The sequence below is a fragment of the Psammomys obesus genome, unplaced genomic scaffold (genome assembly GCF_907164565.1).
Source record: "Psammomys obesus unplaced genomic scaffold, mPsaObe1.curated_primary_1811, whole genome shotgun sequence".
NCBI lineage: Eukaryota > Metazoa > Chordata > Mammalia > Rodentia > Muridae > Psammomys > Psammomys obesus.
Genome location: NW_026596039.1, coordinates 17,587,645 through 17,609,070, shown reverse-complemented (window position 1 = coordinate 17,609,070; position 21,426 = coordinate 17,587,645). Strand labels below are relative to the sequence as shown.

The following is a 21,426-nucleotide window of genomic DNA, read 5'->3' as shown; positions in this document are numbered from 1 at the left end:
AATGGAGCGTGCAAAGAGGAGGCATTGAACCTAAATCCTAGGGAAGCAGCACAGGCTTCCTCAAGTTCAGAGCTACCAGAATTCGTGATTTGTTCCTGACCTGTGCCTCTCCCTCTGCCTGTTGAGAATGGGCAGGGATACTTGTGACCTTTCACCTCAGCCTCCTTCCCCAACACAGTCATCACAGCTGTTGCTAACGACCATGCTACAGCTCTCCAGTCATAGGTTGGGACTGAGCCCAGCGATATGTACTTAGCAACATTAGTTGCTCCTTCTCTGCATGAGCCAACTAATTTTAGAGTAGAAAACGGCTTTGATGTGTGCCAGTTGGTACCCCACTCCTTGAACTTGTCCAAGGAGTAGATTCCACAGTCCTTTGACGCTCACACTCAACTGCATGCCTGTGAGACAGCATCATCTTTGCACTCTGCCAGGCAGACCCAGAAGAGCCATGTTAATGGGGGAGCTGGGAGCCAGGAATCACTGGGTGGTGCATTCTTGCCCCTGCTAACTTTACATGTGATTTTTTTTCTTGGCTTGAGAACCACTAGCAGGGTAATCTCTGCTGGCCAGAGCCCTACAGATTAAACTTCTGCCTGCTTAACACCCGCAGTCTTCATGTCCCACGTGTGGCGCAGGAGCTGCCGGTGAAGAGTGAGTTCTCCTGGGGTCTAGTATTTCTCACCTATCTGCACAATGGAAGCACTTGGTGGAATCTAGAGCGACAGAGGCCAGGCCCTAAGCTGTTGAAGTTGGCTAGGTGTTTCCACGGCTTGCTATAGTTGGGAACCACTCTTGCGTCCTATTGCCTCGAAATTTTTATTTGGCAATTATTTAAAGGCTACAGAACGTTGCAAAAATAAAAATTGAAAAGCCTGGTTATCCTTTACCCAGGTGTGCCTGTTCACCTTTGCCCTATGTAATGGGTCATTTTTGTCCTTAAATGCCCTTAAATGTCTCTCCACAAACGCCATGGCCTCAAGTATTTCAGCAGGTGTTCCCCAAAATAGTGTCTGACAATCACAGTACAGTTGCCAAGTTCTGTGCCTTTATCACTGATGACATAATCTGCCACTCAGAGCAGTTGGCCTCATGATGTTCTCTGCAGTGTTGGTCCCCTCTGAAGGTCCCGAGCCTGTTGGGATCGGCGTTTTACTTAGCTGTCATGTCTGACCAGGAGTAATTGCATGGTTTTCTCAAGTGTCGTTGGCCTTAGAGAAGACTGCAGTCCTCCGTTAAATGGCGCTGCTCAGGGTGAGCTTACCTGATGCTTCTTCCTCCTGAGGAGGCTTTTGAATCCCAGGCTCAGCCAGGACCTCACACAAGGAGGGCATAATGTCCATGTCTCCACAGCCCACTGCCCGTGAAGCTCACTGTGAGCTGCTGGTCTGGTAAGGAGATGGTATGTGCAGGAACATTTAAACTGTTTGCTCTGTAAGGGTGGCTTACTGGAAGGAAGAAGAAGAGAACTCTGAAGCAGCCCTGTAAAAATGAGTACTACCCTCAAGACCCTGTGAGGAGGAGGCCTGGGGAGCCATGGTCCTCCTGCTGCTGCTACTGAGTTGACAAAGCTTTTGCCTTAACAAAAAAAATTAACAGAAGCTTATTGGTACCTTTAAAAAATGTAATAAGTTTATAAAGAACAGTGTTCCCCAAGCAAGAGAGATCCGTCTGTCCAAAGAACAGGAACAGAAGCAGCATGGGCACGAGCTTCCACTTTGGTTTTGTTTGCTCTTACATGAACTTTGTTCTCTAAGAATGTCCCTGTCCTCCCATGGCATAACATGGTATCTTAAGCTGGCCTGGAGATCTGCCAGGTACTTGTGCTAGCATCGTGGTTGTCTCAGAACGTGGTTAACCGCTGTTCCCAGTGGTGGATTGTCCAGCTTTGCTGTGGTGAGAGTCACACATGGCTTCTCAGCAAGAGTGTGTTCTAAGAAACGTGATTCTGAGAGCCGCGTTAATTTCATTGTGCAAGCGCAAGTGGTTGGGCAAGTAGGTTCACACATGAAGCTTCTGCTGGTGTTGCACGGTGCAGGAGACAAGTCTTGACTAAACTCACTACACAGCCCTGGCTGCCCTCAGACTTGCATGAGCCTCCCTCCTTCCTGAGAGCTGGGTTACAGGTTTATGCCACCAGTCCTGGCCGCTTGCTTTAACAAATGAAGGCGTACGGATGATAAGAAGTAATCCTAAAGATCAGGCCTGGTAGTACAGTCCCTGTAATTCTGCCGCTTTGGAATCTGAGGCAGGAGGATTGCAAGGTCAGGGCCTGCCTAGACTGCAGAGTGAGTTGAGTGGCAGTTATGCAACTTCATGAGACCCTGTCTCAAAAAGTAAACGGAAGGCTTGAGGCCCTGGAGAGATGGATCAGCAGCTAAGCGTTTGAGCACTCAGACAAGCCACATCAGCCACTCGTGGCTGCCTGTAATCCTAGCTCCAGGCCCACCTGCACGCGCATGCGTGTGTTCTGCCCCTCTCACACAAGTAAATAGAAAATGGTTTTTTTGTTTGTTTAAAGGGACTCATTCTTTTTTTTTTTTGAAGGGTCTCAGTGGCAGGACACTTGCCTAGCATAGGCAGTGCCTAGCTGTAGTCAGCAGTGCCACACAGAACAGCGACCACACAGTACAGTACAATGAATACACAAGCCTGTAGTGCTCCCGTCTCTCTGGTGTGTTCTATGCACAGCTGTGCTCTGCTGAACTGGCACCCAGAGACCAGCAGCACCACAAATGGTGGTAGGACTGCCGTGACGTGGCCAGGTGATGGGAAGTTTTCAGCTCCTTTGTGATCGTGTATGCGCTCTCTGATGTTGATGGAAACTGCTGTCACATAGACAGCTGGCAGGCCTTCTGAGTTGATAACTCCTGTGGCATAAAACAAAGCAGCTTCAACAATCCACATCAGAGCTGCACAGCTACCACGAGCCTAGTTTCAAAGCGGTTTTCATCCGGTGTCAGTCTTTCGCATGTAAGAATTGTAATTTATTCTGTGCCCCAAAAGGTGACATTGAGTTTTTCACAGATGTGTCCCATTGCTTTCCAAAAAGAGATGATAGCAGTTTATATCGTCACTGGCCAGGCATGTAATCTGCATTTCCCCGCACCCTTGTTGACCCTCAGGGTGTTGCCTGCCTTTGCTTCTGTTATGGTAGGGGAGAGTGTGGATCTGGCTGCTAGCCAGTCTTAGGAGCTTTTAAAATGTGGCTAAGCATTTGTGTCTCCTGAACTCCAGCGCTGTCCTTTGCGTTGTTTGATAAGGTTTATTTTATTTTCTGCAGATCTTAACACTGCGTAGGCAACTTCTGTGAGACCTCTCTGGTTTCCTGCTACCTCTCCAAGTGGGCAGTTGCTGTGGAGGAACATCTGCTTTTTAAACGTTGACCCCGTAATCCAGCATCCTTGCCACACTTGAAAACAGCTGTGCTTTCTGTGGCTTTCTCCTGTGGTTTCTTTGGGGTCTCCTAAGGGCGCTCCAAAGGGACCACCGCGTTTACCACTAACTCCTAGAGGACAGTAGGGCTGTTGCTAGCTGTGGGGAAGGTGATCATACAGACTGTGCTCTGAGTGTATCCAGTGAGAACAGAGACATAATTATAACAGGAGAGGCACCCTCAGCACCTGGCACCTAGTGGGTGGACACTCATGGTCTGAGGCAAGTCAGGGTAGTACCATCGAGTGTTTTTCAAACTTTGAGCGAGAAGTCTAGCCGAAGGGCGCGTTAACCCTGACTACACATTGGAATCGCCAGGAGAATGTCAGGAACACAGGCTGCAGTGCACAGACACTGCTGAGCAGCCTGGACCGAGCAGCGTTGCTGGTCCAGTGTTTAACCTTGAGTGCAGCTGGAGAAGGACTCAGCTTTTCCTCTCATGGCCCTGCAGTGGGCTCTGCTGAGCACAGTTGGAAAGCCCTGTTCCTGACATCCCAAGCTGGAGGCGCTGAGGACAGTCCCCATGTGTGTGGGGACCTAGGAGCCACAATGGGAAGTAGCCAGAATGTGGCGTAGGTCATGCTGAGCTGGCTTGGCCCAGGAGCAGCTAGGGGAAAGGGGTTGGAGTCAGGTGCTGAGCACCAGTAATGCTGATGTTGTCTGGTCAGTAGCGGTTGTTTCTGTCTTCACTATGAAGGACTCGGTGGCAACCATGGCTGTCCCAGAGAGCACGTTGAATGAGCTGCTGGTGCTGCCTGGAGCCAGGATGCAGAGGCTGTAGGCTGGCTAGTAAAAGTGGCAACCCCTCTCTCTCAGCTAGCATCTGACCAATAACTGTTTGAGGTAACACCTTGCATAAGACCTGCTGTACCCATTCTGCTGGTGATGGGTATTTAGAGTTAATTGAGGCCTGAGACTGTTGAGCTGCTTCAGGCCCTGATGCTCTGACACGAGGCCACATTCTTCCTTCTGCTGCTCTTTGAGCTGCCCTCTGACAGGGAGGCGCTGTAGTTATTTATACAGTTACGCCAGCTCCTCCTCCATCTGGCATTGTCTCCGTGTGCAGTTGGTTCCTGGCCACTGTTACTGCAACCTTATACACAGGACGGGCAAGCTGCAGATGCAGTGAAACTTACTAGGATTTATTTGTGAGCTTATTCCCCTTGGTATCAACTCTGCCTTGTTTTCTGTTCTTTCCTCTGGATGCCTGGAGAGCAGGCTGTTAGTTCATACTGCTTACCCATCACCCAGTGGGGCCCACCCACACAGTACCTGTCAGAGTTGATGATAAATATCTAGGCCAAAGGTTTTTTAAAAAATCTTTGCAGTGGAATGGGATGCTCAATCAAGATGACAAGGTATTTTCTAAGAATAAAGAAATCTCTGATAGAGAACTTTGCACTCTTTCCTTTTCACTATCTAGAAGTCAGTTTGCTTGGTTGCTCTGCCTGTTCCAGGTGCCCCTGCTTCACCTAGGAAAGCCCAGCCCACCTCTAAAGGCCTACATCAGTTTACCCATCTCTCTGCACTCTCCCACACACCCCAGAAACTGCTGTTCCCATCCATTTCTATGTCCAGCAGAGTTTTGTGGTCCAGATGCCTCTCTGCAGAGCAGCCTTCAGCCTACATTGGGGCCTACCTCACCCTCAGCCTCACTGGCTGCCATGTGCCCTCTGGAAGACTGAGCTCTGTTGGGACATCTTGGCGAGCACCAACCCCATTCCAGGAATGAACCACCAGAATATCTGGATTGAGTAGGTGAGGAGTCTGGTTGGGCCTGGCAGGGTAGGACAAGGGTGGTCAGGGCACTTTGGTTTTCTGGCCCAAGGAGCTCAGTCATAGCCAAGTCTTCATTTGCTAGCTTTGTTGTCCTTCATGGGAGGGGACCAAGCCCTGGATTAAGTCACTCTCTAAACATCCCTATGTGCATATCTGGTGTGTCACAGGTGGGTGTGGTGTTTGGTCACCTCACAGATGTTCATGATGAGGAAAATGACATTTCCAGAAGGATGTCAACATCAGCCTTGTTCTTTCCAGTAGCTCAAAGCCCATTCCCATTCTGTCTGCCACATAATCTGCCAAGACGCAGTGATGGCTGACTCAGAACAGCTAGCCTGTTTGTTCCTCAGCTCCAGAGAGCTGCTCCTGGGACCTCTGCCTGCAAAATGCCCTGAGGTGGGTGAGAGACCACAACCCAAAGGAGGCCCAACCTTGTCACCAGGCAGGCCTGCTTGACTAGGCCCACCTTTCTGCTCCAGGGAGGAAGCTCAGGGAGTGAAAATACATTGATGGTAAAGTCAGGAGCCCCTTTTAGCAACCTCCTTCTCTAGACCAGTATTTGCTCTGACATTTGCCTGGGTACATGGATAGGCCTTTATGCCAGTGCCCGGTGGGTGGGAGAGCAGGCAGTATAACAAGAAAGCCACAGGCTCACAGCTGGTTTCTACGATACAGAATCAGCACACACGACTGAGTGTGTGTCAGCACTTGGGGCTGTACGCCATGAACCTGTCTTCCCAGTGTGCTCCTCCCACTAGGCCCGCCAGTTATTTCTTGTCCCCAGCAGTGTCCTTGTCCCCATGTCCTATAGCCACACATTTGCCTCATCCTGGCTGCTGCTGTGTTCCATTTCCCTGCCACAGGATGCCTGATCTCATTCTGCAGCCCCACTCACTCGTATCATCCTGGCTGTCCCAGATGTGACTGTTGTTCTGGCAGCCTGGGAGCTTCATGTACCCGGCTTGAGGCCTCTCCTCTGTCCCCAGCTGAGACTGACTACCGCTGAAGGCTTGTCTGTGAGTGGAGAGCTCTGTTCTCCCAGACTCTCTCTACTCTGGCTTCTGAATTGAGCCCCGGGACACTGGGGTAAGAGAAAAGGACTCCAGCAAAGAAGAATGTGCCCCTTTATTCCCTCTGGAAGAAATTTATCGAGAGGAGCCAGCACCCATCCCATCCCCAGGGTGGCCAGGCTTGGTTCTGGCCCCAAGAGGCCTGGGCCATGGTGGGAATGGACCTGACCTCATAGTCAGGGCAGAGGTATGTGGAGACTGCTGCTCTTTCCTCAGAGCTTCTCCAGGTAGGAGCCAGGGACAAAGCCGCGCTGTCCATTCCGCTCCACTGTCCACCAGCCATCCTCTCCTTCTAGGATGACCACCAGAATGTCTCCTGCAGAAATGTCCAGCTCGTCGGAATTCTGGGCAAGAAATGGCAAGTGCGTGAGATGGGAGGGGAACCTCCTGGATGGGCTCTAGTCTGGCAGCCCCCCCCCCGCCCCCCTGCCGGCAGGACATGCATGTTTGTCTCCCAGGGAGAGCAGTCTGCTGAGTCATGCTCGCGCCTCCAGGGAAGCTCCTTTGGAGACAGACAGGTCGTAGGGTTCCCCACAGGACTTGGCCCCCTGACTTGCTTAGGGTGTCCTGGAGAGCTATCCTGGGCTTCTCTCACTGTTCCAACCACTGCAGCTTCTCGGGCATTTGTCACACCCATTACTGTCCAGGCCTCTACCCCTGAATGCAACTTCAGTGCAGCCTGCACCCAGCCTGCTACATGCGTAGGTATACTGGCCTCAGTTCAGGGTCTGCCTTCCAGGTCTACACACCTCGCTTAGCCCGCTTGTGCTTGACCGCTTCTCAGCACAGGGGCTCTGTGGCCGCCCTGATCACCTTTCTCCAAGGATGTCAGAAAGTCAGTTCCAGGGCAGCTAAAGGGCTCACTTTAGCCATTGTGTTCTCTGGGTCCAGAGCTAGAAAGCAAGGCCTGATCTCTAACCTGTTACCCATCCACAGCAGCCCTGAGCTGCCAGCCTTGTGGACTCCACATGTGCACATCTGAGCAGATACTGGCTCGACAGCTGTTCACTGAGCTCTTCTGAGCCCTGGTCTAAGTGCTCACACCACAGGCGTGTTCCTGGGTACTGGGGAAGCCCTCACCTGTGCTTTGTAGTCGTAGAGCGCCCGGTAGTCCTGGGCCGATGAGTTAAGGTTCGCCTGTGTTGCCTGCACGTCGATGGCTGCATAAACCAGCTCGTTCCGCTCAGGGGTGGGAGCCAGAGAGTCTGTGGAAGCTGATAGGGGATGAGGCCCAAATCCTGCCCCCTTCTGAGAACAGTGGTCCCTGGAGACTGCCAGTGGGCTCAATCCCACCTTCATCTACACTCTTGGACAGCATGCCTTTTCCCTTCAGGGCATTAGTGTTCCATCTATGCTAGGTAGGAGTCTCCCCTCCCTGCTGGGGTCTTAGGGGGAAGACATGTCCCATAGCCCATTATCCGCTCCCCCCTCATTTACCAGCAGAAGCTTGAAAAGATGTGGTTTTGGGACTTCCATGTAGCAGCCCAGAGAATCTGGAAGTGGAGAGGAGGCCAAGGGACTAGCTGGGAATTCTCAGCACTCCAGGACCTCTGCCAGCCTGCTGCCACCTACGCCTCCATGGCGGCAGGCCAGTCCCGAGAGTCCCTTCATTCTCAGAAGCATCCTCCCATACTCACACGCCAGTCACGCCTGCAGCCAGCAGGCCCCATCCCACTGGAGGCCCCCCAGGCTTTGTGCAGAAGCAGCAGCAACTGTCTTCAAAGTTCAACTCCCATACATCTTGCCAGACCCAGGCAGTTTGGGCTAAGCAACTCTTCCTTGGGCCCACGATGACTAAACCAGGTCACCCACAGGGCACAGAACTAGGACCTTGGTACCTGACTGCAGTGGAGGTGGCCCTGTAAGTGACTGGTGAATTCTAATGTCTGGGTTTGGGGCCATTTATAAGCCACCTGGAGAGCAGCACCACTGTGCCTGATGGTCATGACACTAACCTGCCTCATGGTAGGGCCACACCGACAAGGAAGCCAGCCTGGCTGCTTGCCCAGGACTCTGACTAGTCATGGGTGAATGCGGGAGTGGGAGTGATTAATGCTTGGATCCTGTTGGACCGAGGGCTGGCTCCCTGGGGGTAGTTTGATCATGGAATATCTCAGTGGAATGGCCAGCACCTAAACAGGGCACCAGCCTACAGGTCTGTTCAGCTGTGAGATGCTGAAGAACCCAGGCTGGCCCCAGCATGCGTGCTCTGGCTACGTTCAGTCCATCAGTGCCTCACCTCTTTATCATGCCGCAGGAGGGTTGGACACTAGGGGTCAGCGGCGTCACCTCCCGGTCATAGTAGTTCTGATAGGGCACGGGAGCTGCAGAGAGCAAATGCATGAGCCCAGAGCAGCAAGGCAGGCCCAACTGTACTCACGTCCCCAGACTGGTCCTGGAGGAGCCATTCTGGTATCACCAAGACTGAGTGGATGATTATTTTTTGTTTGAACACAGGGTCCTTCTATGTAATCCTGGCTGTCCTGACACTATGTAGAACTCGAATTCAGAGGTCTGCCTGTCTCTGCCTCCCAAGTGCTACGATTAAAATGCATGTCCTACTGTGCCTGCCCCATTTTTTAGAAAGATTTTTTTAATTTTAACTGTGTAGATATATGTGATTCATGTGGAAGCCAGAGGTGTCGGATTCTCTGGAGCTGGAGTTACAGGTGGCTGTGAGCTGCCTGATGTGGGTGCTGGGAACTGAAAGGATCCTTTGGAAGAGCAGAACTACGCTGCCCCTCTGCCTCTGCCTGGCTTATCTCTACCCAAGAGGCAAGTGTGAGTCATCCCAGCCTGAGCCTGCCATTCACAGTTCCAAAAAGCCCAGGCCAGGTCTAGGGCCAACCTGACCTTGCTGTGGAAACTGAGCTACCCTCAGGCTAGGCCTTACCCGGGGGCTCTCTGCCAGTGCTCTTGGACTGGATGAAGCCGTTGATGTCGCTGTCCACATCGCAGCCTTCAAGTGTCAGGCGTACTTCCTCATAGAGCTGGGGGTAGGGAATGAGCAAGAGCTGTGTTCAGGCTTCACCCCAATATCTGCCCCCGCCATAGTCGCCCTGATTCCCAGCCTTGCTGTAGTCCTCCTGCCTCTGAGTCGGAACCTTGAGATATCAGGCCTGCCAGGTGAATTGAGACCTGGTGGCTGCCTTTGTTTCCCTGAAGGAGAGCCCCAGCCCACTCCTGTCCTCAGAGGCCCACGGTTTGACTTGTTCTAAGATGAGGAAACTCAAGGAAAGAGGCACGCCAAGGTCACCGCGTGAAGCTGGGCTTTGGCTCTGAGGGTATCTAGAGCCCACTCTTTCTGCTGCCACGAGGAAGCCAGCAAGGCTCAGCTAAGCCTGTGGTCGGGAGTGGCCAGGGGTACCCTGAGAGATCAGAAGCCAGGGCTCCTGACCTGGGATAGGATGCACCCTGGCCAGCTCTGTAAGGTGACAGAGACCCTGAGAGAGAGAGAGAGATGGGGGAGGGGTACAAGAGAACCTAGACCAGGCTTGCACCAGCATAAGCCCGGAGCAGAGAGGCCTCCAGCCCCTAAAGTCTCTGCTGTGTTGTGGAGAGTAGATGGGCTCAGGTAGGAAAAGGCAGATGCAGAGAACCGCAGAAGCACCAGGTTTCCTGTGCTTGGAGGCTGGGCCACACGCCTTGTCAGACTCCTCTTTGAACTGCAGAGGTCTGGGGCTATGCTGGCTGGCCCCAGCAGACCTGGCCTCGCTGTGCTGCCCTCCTCACAGCACACACCTCATCATCCTTGACACACTGCATGGAGAGCTGGTTGCAGTGTACCCACAGGGCGTTTCGGAGGATGGTCAGTCGGTCAAACTCCTGCAGCTGGAAGGCCTGTTGGGGAGAAAAGGGAGAGTAATGAGAGGCCAGGCCAGGCAGCCCCACAGCTCAGCTACTCAAAGTACTCTGCTGCAGCCAAGTCTAGCTGCCCCACTAGCTAGGGGCAGCTAGAGGGCGGTGGGGCTGTTAGGAATGCCTGTCTGCATCTCCATCAAGTCCTATCCTGGGAGGGGTTCTGAGGGAGGCTAGTGAAGGGCGCAGGGTTCTGCCCTGGGGCAGAATCCACCCTTGGGGGCCCAGGGTGGGCCTTAAGCTCAGTTTGGGCTTTCTGAGGAATAGATCCCTGTGGCAGAGAGGCCAGGGCACAAGGCCAGATAGTGAGTATGGGACAGACCTTAGGCAGCCAAGCAGGTGTCTGGAAGTGGGATGAAGGAGTGCCATGCCCCAGCCCCTGCTTCCCACAGATAAGAGGGCTGTGTGTGGAGGAGCAGGCTGCCCATCTGGGCCACTTGCCTCACAGGTAGTCCGGTGTTCCTGCTCCCACTCAGTCCTCGCTCTCTCCAGCTGCTCGATATTTTGTCTGTACACACGCTCTACAAGCACAGGGGATTCTTGGGCAGCCCTGGGAGGCCCCTCTCCAGGGGCCATACTGCCCTTTCAGGGCGACTCTCCAGTTCCCCACTATGCTGAGCTCAAGGGCTGGAGCAGAAGTGCACGCGCAGAGGTTCAGTCCCATCCCCTCCTTTACAGATGATAAACTGAGGCTTGCAGAGGGCACCTCTGCAAGCAGTTGTGCGAGCTGAAGTTAGGATTTGGTCATCTGGCGTGTACTGAGGGAGCAGCAGGTGTCGGAGAGGTGGAACAGAAGGAAGGAGGTGCCATACCCGGGATGGGGGGATGGTGAGCAGATCTTGGCATCAGGTAAAAGACAGGAGCCAGGCCTTGGGAAGGCTGAGTGTGAACCTTTGTGTGTGTGTGTGAGAGAGAGGAAGGGGTGTGCCCCCGAGGCTCTGAAACCCCAGTGGCTTGGATTCAAATGCTGTGAGCACCACTTGGTGGTTGTGTGACACTGGGCAGCTTGCTTTAACCTCTATGCCTCAGTTTCCTCGTGTTGCATGCAATGACTAAGGAAGAAACATGCAGAGTGACAAGAAATGGCCTCGAGTGGCATGCAGGGGACACTGCTGGCAGGCAGCAGAGCACCAGCTGAGGGAAGGACTGGACAGGCTGCCAGCCAGCCTGGGAGGTGGCCAGGGCTACCTACCTGCCTCTGTGGCTGACTCCTTGCACTGCTTGGCTTTATTCTGGCTCTGAGGAGACAGGGGAGTGGCACTGAGTCCAGAACGACAATCCTGGCCCTGGAGCTACTCAAGTCACTGGTACCCCCCTGCGCACCCCAGGGTCATCATTCAGGGTCAAAGTGTGGGCCGGTGAGTTCTACCATTTACCAGCGGCCTTGCTGCATAGGGGCCCAGGCTGGTTCCACGAAAGGGAAATAAAAATCCTGCAGCCACCAGGAAACACGAGAAACACAGATGCCAAGAGCCACGGCGCTTCTGCCGCATGGCTGCTCAGAACCTGGGCTCTGGTCAACCTGGAATCAACTCAGCCACAACCCCCTGCCCTCCCGGGCCAGCCCTCAGGTCTGTGCAGCAGGGCCCTGGTAGCCTAGTCACCCCTGTCCTGTCCAGAGGCTGCCTGTGCCGCACGACCTGTGCTGAAGAATGGTCCTCGAGGACGCCCATTGCATAGAGTAGAGAACTGAAAAAAAGGTGAGCAGCCCGCGTGGTCCCAGATGCAAATTCAGCCCAGAGATGGCAAGCCCTTTCCTGCATACCCACCCGCCCTGCTTCGCTCCCACGCCATACACACCTTCTCTACTTGCTTCTGGTGGCCGTTGGCACTCACACGCTCGAAGGCCTGCTCGGCATCATCCGCGTCCCTGCACTTCTGGTCATACGCCTTCTTGGACTGAGGGTGTGGAGAGGTGTGTCTGGGAGGCTGCGTGCCCCAGGCCGAGACTCCCTAAGCCCAGATTCCCTCCCCGTGGGGGCGTTAGTGGAACAAGCACCTCTCCCAGGGACAGATGCCAGGCTGTTCCCATAGAGACTTTGGGCCCTGTCTTCCAGACTCCTGTGCCCTCTCAGGCGTCTCTCCTCCCTGCTACTTCCGGACTCCTCAGCTGACAGTGTGGGTCACTTGTGAGCTAGTAGGTATGGGTCTGGCCCTCCGTCCCAGGGGCCTCCGAGGCCCTTCATTTACCTCCGTGGTCTTCTTGTAGAGGGACAGCTTGTTCTTCTGGACACGGTCCATGACAGCCTCATACTGCAGGAGACACGAGGCTCTGAGCTGGGGGCTCTGGCCTCAAGACGCTCCCCTAGGCCAAGAGGATGGATTGGCCTTGTCCCTGAGCCATAAAACCCCTCCAAGCTCACGTTCAGACGTGTCTGTGTCCACCCTCTCCTAGAGATACTGCCTTCAAAACAATACCAGCCAGGTATTTAATCCCAGCACTTGGGAGGCTGAAGCAGGAGGATCCCTGTGAGCGTGAGGCCAGCCAAGGCTATACAGTGAGGCCCTGTCTCAAACAAACAAAAGTGCAATGCCGACACAGAATAACAAAGAGCTGAGGCAGTGGTACGCCTAGTGTTTTCTTCCTGTGGACCTTAGCGTGACTCCTCACCTACACATACATACACTCACATGAGTCCCAAGTCCTATTCACAAGCCATCACTTGCTCACAGCGTACACCGGGATCTACACGCACACAGTCCGTCCTCCGCCCCATCTCCCAACTGCTTAGACTGCACACAGCCCTTCTCTGCACACCCCCAGGCCGCGCATGCGTCACCGCGCTCATGTTCACCCATTCATGACAACAGGCCAGGCATCCACATACGCGTGCATACGGCACAGCCTTCACCCCCGGGCTTCCTGGTAGGTGGAGGGAGTGGAACAGCCAGAGCAGAAGCTGGCAGGTGGGCAGAAGTAAAATGCCTCTGGCTTTAGGACTGGAGCCAGTTTGTGCCCTGGAGTCCTGGTGAGGCTCTGGCAAGCCACAGAGGCAACGGCAGTCACGGGAATCTGCACGCGTTCCTGGCTGGCCGAGGACACTGTGTCCCTCTGCTCATGGGCTCATCTGCTCAGGAAGGCAATTTAGATTTCCGTAAGCTCGAGGCTGTCCTGATAAACAGCCAGAGGTGTGTACCGTGAACACACCCCTTTCTGCCCTGTTTGTGAAGGGTCAAGGCAAGAGATGTAAATAATGGTATCTCATACGAGAGAGAAACCAAGTCACAGGGAGGGGAAAGACCTTCCCTGGATCCCCAGGTGCTGCCTGGCCCCAGTGGTAGCCTCTTACCCTTCGGGTGAGCCAGTCAGTCACAGGCTTGGGATAGAAGTGCCCTACCACAAGCCTGGCAGCCTCCATGCTGAGCACCCCCAGCCTGTGCTAACACACTGCTCGTGAGGAGGAGGCCACTGCCTTGCCATATAGCCACTCTGTGTATGGCCAGCCATGTCCCTTCGGAACCAACAATCCTAATCCTCGTGTTCAAAACCAGCTTCCAGGGCCACTCCACTCAGGTTGGCTCCTCTGGACACCTGGTGCTGTCCCTGACCCTCTGCCATCTATCGCTCTTTCTTCCCACGTCAGTGGTCTGTCACAGCATCAGGAAAGCAAACTAGAACACACCTCCCTTCCATTAAGCCATGCTTCCCAACTGGGCCCCAGAACAGTGGGCGACCTCAGCCACCATCTTCCCTGCCCCCTCACCTTCTTCCGCTGCTCTTTCTGCCTCTCCCGGAACTCCTCCAGGCTCCGAAGCTCCTCACGCAGGGCCAGGGCCAACTGGATGTGTGCACTGCCCACGTTCTCCGTTTCTAGGGAGACAATATGGCCCCTGCCTGGACCAGTCTGGCACCCTCACATTTCACCTCCCGCCCCTCGCCTCCTCCACCAGCCTTTCAACCTGGTACAGAGCTGGACCATAGCCCAAGTGCACGAGTAACTGGAACCCAGACACCCCTGTGAGGGCTGAGGGTTCCCCAGGAAAGCCCGTGGCCCTGCTGCCCAGGTGGATGATTGGAACTTACGCTGCTTCAGGGAGTCAAAGGAGGTCCTCAGGGAACTGCAAAGCAGAAGTGGAGGTCAGCGGGCAGGCATTGCAAGAACCGGAAGCCCTGCCGACCCGTGGCTCTCTTATTTTGGAGGGAGGGCCCTAATCCGTACACATTAGTCTGGATGCAAGGGAGCCTTTGGCCATGGTCATTGTTCATGGGAACCACAAACTGGTATTCTAGAAAACACTTTCCTTTGCAGATTACAGATCAATCAAACTTTGCTGTGGTAGGAAAACCTTACTACTATGGCAGCTCTGCCCTCCATTCCCTCACTCCCGGCTTCTGTTTGCAGCCTGGAGAGGAGGGGCCTGGCTACAGAGAGCTTCCTGCCTCCGGTGCAGGCATCTGGTGCTGCCTGCATGAGTCTGATGCCAGGGAAGGCCTTCCAGCAGGTGGCCTGAAAGGCCTGTGGAGAGGGTGGGTGGGCAGGGCAAGCTAAAGCAGCTGACTGCTGGGGTTGGGTGGGAGCACCTAGGGGAGGGAAAAGAAGAGGCTGTGCAAGGCAGGGGAGCAGGAACAGTGCTGGGGGGCAGGCGGAAGCACCTGGGCAAGTGTGGAGTGGCCCAGCCTGGAACCTCGGCACCCAGGCAGCAGAGGCAGACAGGCCACAAGTTCAAGGCCATCCGGAGGTACTACACAGGAAGCATCTTGTCTCAAACGCTCCCACCTGCTTCTCACAGAAATCTCTACTGGGCCCATTTTACTTGAACCTTGTTTTGGATGTTTCCTGAGTGTAGGCGTGCCAGGAGTAACACATGATGAGCACATGAGACTAAAAAGCCCTCGCTGTATATCGGGAAGCAGCAGAACCAAGTGCTCTGCATTCTCCCTGGCAGCCCCAGAGCATGGTGGTGCAGGGGGCGGAGCCGAAGTGCCTGCACTGCTGTTTACTGGTGGGCACAGGAGTCCTGGGCAGACACAAGAACCGTGCGAGAGGTTCAGAATGGAGCTCAGAGTCCTGAGCTATGAGGGGGGAAGGTAGTGTGGAAACCAGCCCAGGAACCCGGCGGGGGCCTGTTGCTCCGGTTTCCACACGAAGCAGCAGCAGACCCCGGAGCCACATGGCCAGGCTCTGCCACTCACTAACTGTGCCACCCTAGGCAAAAGCCTGGCCCTGTCTTGACTTCCTTTCTATAGAGAGCCCTTAGCAGCGCAGAATGCTTGTGAGAAGGAGAGTCGGGTGTAAGGCACTACGGAGGGCTCGTGCAAGGCCTTACCCGCCTGTCACACTCAAACATGTGCAAATCTGCTGCCCTCCTGGACAGCCTCAGGCACCAGCAGTCTGCCTGGTCCTCCGCTAACCCAAGCTGCCACTTCTAAGATTTTTCCAGTGGCCCCTTCGCAGAATCTGCTGCCTTGACCTCAGGTAGGAAGAGCCTCTTCCTGGCCGCTCAGCTTGAGCTTTCCCCAGAGTCCCTCCCGCAACTGGGTGCGCAGATTCACATCAGGCGGGGGGGGGGGGGGGGGGGGGGGAGTTGTCTTTGTGCTTGCAGCTTGGGTTTAAGGGGACTGGAACCCCTAAGGACTCAAAAACAAGCGCATGGTGACACAGCTTCCCCCAAGGTCTTTGGGCACCACCTGTAGCCCTTGAGGAAATAAAAATGCAGCGGCTTCCTCCTCAACAGGATGCCCGAGGAACCAATCGTTGAGGTAGGTGTGGAAACTGAGGCCAGACTATGGCCAGGATCACTTGGGTCCAAGACAGCAGCCAAGTAGCTCTTTGTGGCCGGCTTTCACGGCCTCTCTGCAGGTGCTCTTCCGCCCCCTTGTGGTAAAATGGCCACACGGCGCCCATCTCAGCTACTTCCGTGGGTGTCCTTTCAGGGAAGCCCACCTGCATGTGCCTTGCAGTAGGACAAATACGTTTCATAGAGGCTTCCTCTTCTCCTTGGACACTTGGGGAAACTGAGGTCAAGGAGGAGTAGCAACCTGACAGGTCTCCTGGGGACCAGGCCTGAAGGATGTTTATGGGGTCCTCGTTACTGCCAGGCCACAGAGGAGCAGCAGCCTGGGAGCCGGCAGATGTGCAGGCCTCTGCCACTGACCTCTTAGGCTTTACCTTCCAGGGGCTGCTAACACACTCAGTATGAGAACGGCTAGCTTGAATGATTCCCACCCCAATCCCACAAGGCATTATTGCCAGTTACAGATAAGAAAACTGAGGGTGAGGGTCAGAGAGGCAAACCAGACAGACAGACAAAACAAAACAAAACAAACAAACAAACAAAAAAACGCCCCACAGCCCACAGCCATGCTGATGGTAAAAGGCAAAATCTCAGGGCCAAGGGCCGGAACAATGGCTCAGGGGCTGGGAGCACATTCTGCTCTTGTAGATGACCCAAGTTTGGTTCCAAGCACCAACATCGGGCTGCTCACAGCCTGTGACTCCAGCTCTAGGAGTCACCACTGGCCTCCTGGGCACCTGCACCCCCTCCCCAGACATACAAACATACTTGTAACAGATCTTGAAGATAACGCATCAAGGCTAGCCTTGCGGAGGAAGGCTCTCCCTCCTGCGGACCCGCCTTCTCTAGCGTGGGCAGGGGTTAGGATGGTTCTGAGTTTTGCCATCTACCACATGTCTCCAGGTACAACACAGCCTGTGGGCCCTTTGGCTTGGTTCTCAGGAGACTCGGAAAATCTAGCTCAAGTCTAGTGTCACAGTGTAAGTGTTCCCAGCTCAGAGAGCGTGCACCACGGTAAGTCTCCACTCCCATCTTAGCATCCCCAACTCGTAGCCATCTGGCAGCCAGGAAGCTGCTATCTCCCAGTTGGAAGCAGGCCTTGTGCCTGTGGGCAGCTGGTACTGGGTTGGGATGAGCCTATGGGCAGTGGGTACCGGGTTAGGGTGATTCTATGGGCAGCTGGTTCTGGGTAGGAGATCAGAGTTGCCACCACCCTCAGTGACATCTTCATCCTGAGCTCAGTGGAGCAGAAATCATCACACACACACAAATCTCCTCTGACAGGAGAACCTCAGCATCTCAGAAGGGTGACGGTGAGGTGGGCACTGAGGTGCCGAGGTACCACAGAGGGGTTCACGGGGCAGCAGCCCAGCCCCACTCCACCCTCTAAGGCACCTGCAGCACCCTCTTGGGGCAGCACGAGGAAGAGGGGGAGGAGGCAACTGCTTCCTGGGTAAGGTGAGGTTTGGGCAGACCCAGAGGACCAGACGGGGTGGGCAGAGAGCAAGGAAGGGCGGCGGTGGCCAGACTGCAGAGCCAAGACCGTGAGGCTGGCCCTGCTGCATGGACCGTGACACAAAGGCCCCTGCGATGCCGAGCTGAGGCATTCAGGGCCCGGGCGCGGGAGACTCAGTCTCCAACTAAAACTTCCTCTCATTTATGCTTACGCTGACCCTACAAAGGCCCCCGAGGCCCCAGCCTGGCGAGAGGCTGGCCTCACGGGTCCTCAGCACCTCCTCTGCTTTGCAGGGTCCTTTCTGTTTGCCTTTCATGCGTACACCTTAAAAACAAAAGCGGTTGATTCTGTCTGCCATAGCTGAGTGCGGTCCAGATTCCTCCTGCCTTTTTCATTCCTTAACTGCCAAGAGCAAACGAACCTCATCTAGACCCCCTTCCCCAAGACTGGCAACACTACCAAGAGCCCTCCAGGTTGGAATGATGGGGTGAGCCTGTCTGAACCATGCGCTTGACAGTGAGACAATCCTGGAGGGCCTCTCGGAGGAGGTGCCCACGGGGAGGGTCTTCTACAAAGTGCTAAAGAAAAGCAGGTGATCCTCTCAGTAATTTGAGTTCTCGAAAGTCCAGGCCAGATGACAAATGCTAGGTCCACAGTTAAGGTACCACAGCTCTTTCTGAATGTGCCCTGTGCAGGGCTCAGCGGGACCTGAAGGGGGCACAGCTGGAAGGGACGGGGTCGGCTCCCCCACTGCGCCAGGGCGCTACAAACGGTCTCGGTGGGGATGCCCTCTGCTCCCCACGGGCCCCCAGTCAGCCCGGAGCTCTGCCCCAACCCAGGCCTGCTCTGGTCTGTCCTCTCTGTGGCTCTGCTGGCCCCGGGGCGCCCCGGGCAGCTTCCCGTGGCGTCAGCGCTGGGCTCGGGGACGGCGGGAAGGCACCGCTCAGACAGCGCGCGTCTAAGCGGGCAGCGGCGAGTCTGTCTGCGGCGTGGAGGGGCGGGCGCGCCTGCGCAGACCCCGCGCAAGCTATCCCCTCCCAGACGGGCGTGGGGTCAGACAGGGGGCGACAAAACGAGGCCGGTGGCCACGGTCCCTCCAGCCTTCGGAAGAAAGAAGCAAGGCTGGCCCAGGGCCTCGACGACCCCACGACCATTCCGCGGTGCGCGGAGACCGTGCGCCGCCTTTCCATTCCCAGGCTGCCCGGAGCGCAATGCCGGAGGACCGGCAGGGGGCGGACGCCCGGCCAGGCTACCCCAGCAGAAAGGCCCAAGCCCCGGGGAGGCCCGGAAGGTGCGTCGGGAGAGGAGGGCGCCACCTTACTTGATCTCCGTCTGGCCGCCGGCCTTGCGGGCGATCTGCACCAGCTCCTTCCCGTACCTCTCCTCCGCCTGGGCCCTGTAACGGCAGAGCGAGCGCTGCCCCTTTCACCGAGGTCAGCCGCGGCCCCCCAACACGCAGAACCCAAGCTCTCTCATCACACTTTGCTGGCAAGACGCCTACTGAATAGGGTGAGCTCTCTCTCCTGGGGGGAAGTGTCAGCTGAAAACTGTCCTGTCCTGAGCGCTGGACGCCCCTGGGGGAGGCCCAGCCCCAGGGGCCACTGGAGACAACAGAGATCTCTGGGTGTGTGTGTGTGTGTGTGAGAGAGAGAGAGAGAGAGAGAGAGAGAGAGAATGTGTATGTGTGCTGACCATTTGCTAGGGTCCTGGCCCATGAGCTTCTGGGGGTTCTCCTGACACTGCATCCCCTCTCGCTATAGAACGGGATTTGAACTCATGTCCCCATAACTGCTCAACTTCAGCACCTGACTTTTGAAAACAGGCGCATACTGATGGCATCCGGGCTCTAGGGAACGTAACGACTCCCTCCCCCTCTGCCCTAAGTGCCCGGCCTGGCCCGGCCCTGCTTACCTCTGCCTGAGCAGCTCCTCCACATCCTTGCACATCTTCCTGCCATCCAGCAGCCGCTGCAGCAGAACCTCGTACCCTGTGTGCGCCGTGAAGTCCCTGCACTGGAGCACAGCACGTTCGTGAGAGCCCGGAGAGCAGCCCCTTTCCCCGGCCTCCTTGTCCCTGTTTACAGAGTGGGGCTCGGCACCACCCCGGGATGGAGGTTCCAGAACCACAGCTGCCAGGGTGGGGCCCTCAAGAGTCTAAGACAGTGGATGGATGAGAAAGGCCCCTCTGCCGCTCCATGGGGACAGCGGGACCCCAGAACCCCTCTCTTGGACTGGTGTGGCTCACACCCTTATGACATTAGGACTTCCCCTGAGGGAGGAAGCAGGTTCAGGAGGCAACAATGGTGGCTGGTGGCAGAACCAGCTGCCTGGCTCAAGTTCTGCTGCACCCCTAGCTGTGACCCCCCAGTCGTCTCTTAACTGGGGTGAAAGGGCATCTGTGGGAATTCTGGGAAGCAGCCGATCTTGTGTGTAGGCTTTGCCAAGACAGGCCAGGTGCCCCCTACCAACCTGACTTCCGTGTCTCCCACTAGCAGGTTCTGAGGATGTCTGTGCGGCCAGTGTGGGCAACCGGAGGACAGAGGGAGAGTTCAAGGGCGTCCCCGCCACGGGGCACACCTAGGCCCCCCGCCGCAGCTCTCCCGGGCCCTGTGTGTGGCTGGCTCCAGGCTGTGGGGCGTGTCTACCTCACCGCAGCCTCAGGTTCATCAGACCTCTAACTCTGGGTGGACAGGGGAGATCTGGCCCCTACCGGGTGTGTCCTCTCCCTTCCTCAGATCCTCTCAAAGCCCCAGCGACCAAAAGGAACCCCAGCTTCCCCAAGTACACCTTCCACACCCACCCACAGAGCCTGTCAGAGGCCAGTGAGTCTCTCCCGGGACCACCGATCCTCAACCTGATCCCTGCCTGTGCCCACACATCCCTCAGATTATGAATGTGTGTGGAGCATGGCTGAAGTCAAGAAAAGGGCTGAGGGCATGGCTTAGGGGTCGGGTGATAGCCTAGCTCACAAGAAGCCCTGGGTTCCACCTCCAGGGAGCTCCCTGCAGGGCACTTGGCTTGCTTCAAGGTCTACAGGGAATCAGACTGGGGCAGAATACAGAGGACATAAATGGGACCCTTCCACACATCCCTCAGCCAACTGGAGGTGTTGGACTCTGTAAGATTGCAGCCCCCAGGCTCACGTCGGCCCCCAAGCTCATGTCAGCCTCCAGGCTCACATCAGCCCCTAGGCTTGAGTCAGCCTCCAGGCTCACGTCAGCCCCCAGGCTCACATCCCCTTCTTTGAGCAGCCTTGCAGAGGGCCAGGCCAGAACCACTGCCCACAGGCCATTGAGATGTGGATCTAGGCTGGCTATCTGAGACCCCAGCCTTCCAGAGTTGCCCCTGAAACCTGCTACAGACCCATTTGGGGCAGGCATCTCCCACTCCTGACCCCTACCCCCAAGTCTAGGTTGTGCCTGAACCAGACTCCATTATTATTATTGTTGTTGTTGTTATTTTATGTCCTTCAAGGGCAGCCACTTGCTTCTGAGCTAAGATCACAGCTTCCCCTACCTGTCCTCTGCCCTCTCCAAGGACTCCCAAGTCAAATCCTGTAGCAGCATGGGGAAAAAAGTGAGTCAGAAGCCGCAGACCCCTACCCTGAGCACCCCATGGGGTCACTGAGCTGAATGTAAACCAGGCCACAAAACCCCAGACCCCAGAACTGTGACAGATCTGTCCAGTGCCCTTCAGCTCTTAAGAAACTAAGCTCCAGACAAAGGAAAGGCTTGCCTGGGGACATACTACAAACTAGCCCCTCAGAGGCCTGTTTCTCCACTGTGCCTCTCAGGAAAACATGCAGGGAGGGCTAACGGGGTCTATGTACACACACACACACACACACACACACGCACACACACACACACACACACACTGCACTCAGTCCTGACTCTCTAGGGGATCTTTCTGTCTCCTAAGTCCCAGAGTAGAAAAGGAAAACCAAACCAGACTTACACCAGCCATGCTGGAGGACACGAAAGGCAGCAAGATAGCCTGTAGCCAGGTCTTCAGATCTAGAGACCCCACAGCACCGGCTGAAGGCCAGAGACTCCCATCCAGCCCTGGTGCTGCTGTGGCATCGGACAGAATG

At 55.6% G+C, this 21,426-nt stretch overlaps 1 protein-coding gene across 2 annotated transcripts in view; it reads right to left on the bottom strand.

Annotated features, from left to right (window-relative positions):
* Positions 1-6,341: 6,341 nt before the first annotated feature.
* The window catches only part of Pstpip1 (proline-serine-threonine phosphatase interacting protein 1), a 38,564-nt gene continuing 23,479 nt past the window's right edge, over positions 6,342-21,426 (bottom strand). The window contains exons 2-15 of one of the 2 annotated variants that reach the window (XM_055622003.1): positions 19,246-19,346; positions 18,656-18,730; positions 14,167-14,201; positions 13,847-13,953; positions 12,333-12,395; positions 11,943-12,041; positions 11,335-11,380; positions 10,584-10,663; positions 10,026-10,124; positions 9,178-9,274; positions 8,524-8,608; positions 7,722-7,777; positions 7,365-7,498; positions 6,342-6,628 (exon numbers count right to left, since the gene is read on the bottom strand). In XM_055622003.1, the coding sequence (XP_055477978.1) occupies positions 6,497-6,628; positions 7,365-7,498; positions 7,722-7,777; positions 8,524-8,608; positions 9,178-9,274; positions 10,026-10,124; positions 10,584-10,663; positions 11,335-11,380; positions 11,943-12,041; positions 12,333-12,395; positions 13,847-13,953; positions 14,167-14,201; positions 18,656-18,730; positions 19,246-19,346 (1,209 nt within the window). In that variant the 3' untranslated portion in view covers positions 6,342-6,496. The remainder of the gene's footprint in view (positions 6,629-7,364; positions 7,499-7,721; positions 7,778-8,523; positions 8,609-9,177; positions 9,275-10,025; positions 10,125-10,583; positions 10,664-11,334; positions 11,381-11,942; positions 12,042-12,332; positions 12,396-13,846; positions 13,954-14,166; positions 14,202-18,655; positions 18,731-19,245; positions 19,347-21,426) is intronic. The other variant, XM_055622004.1, reaches the window with a different exon arrangement.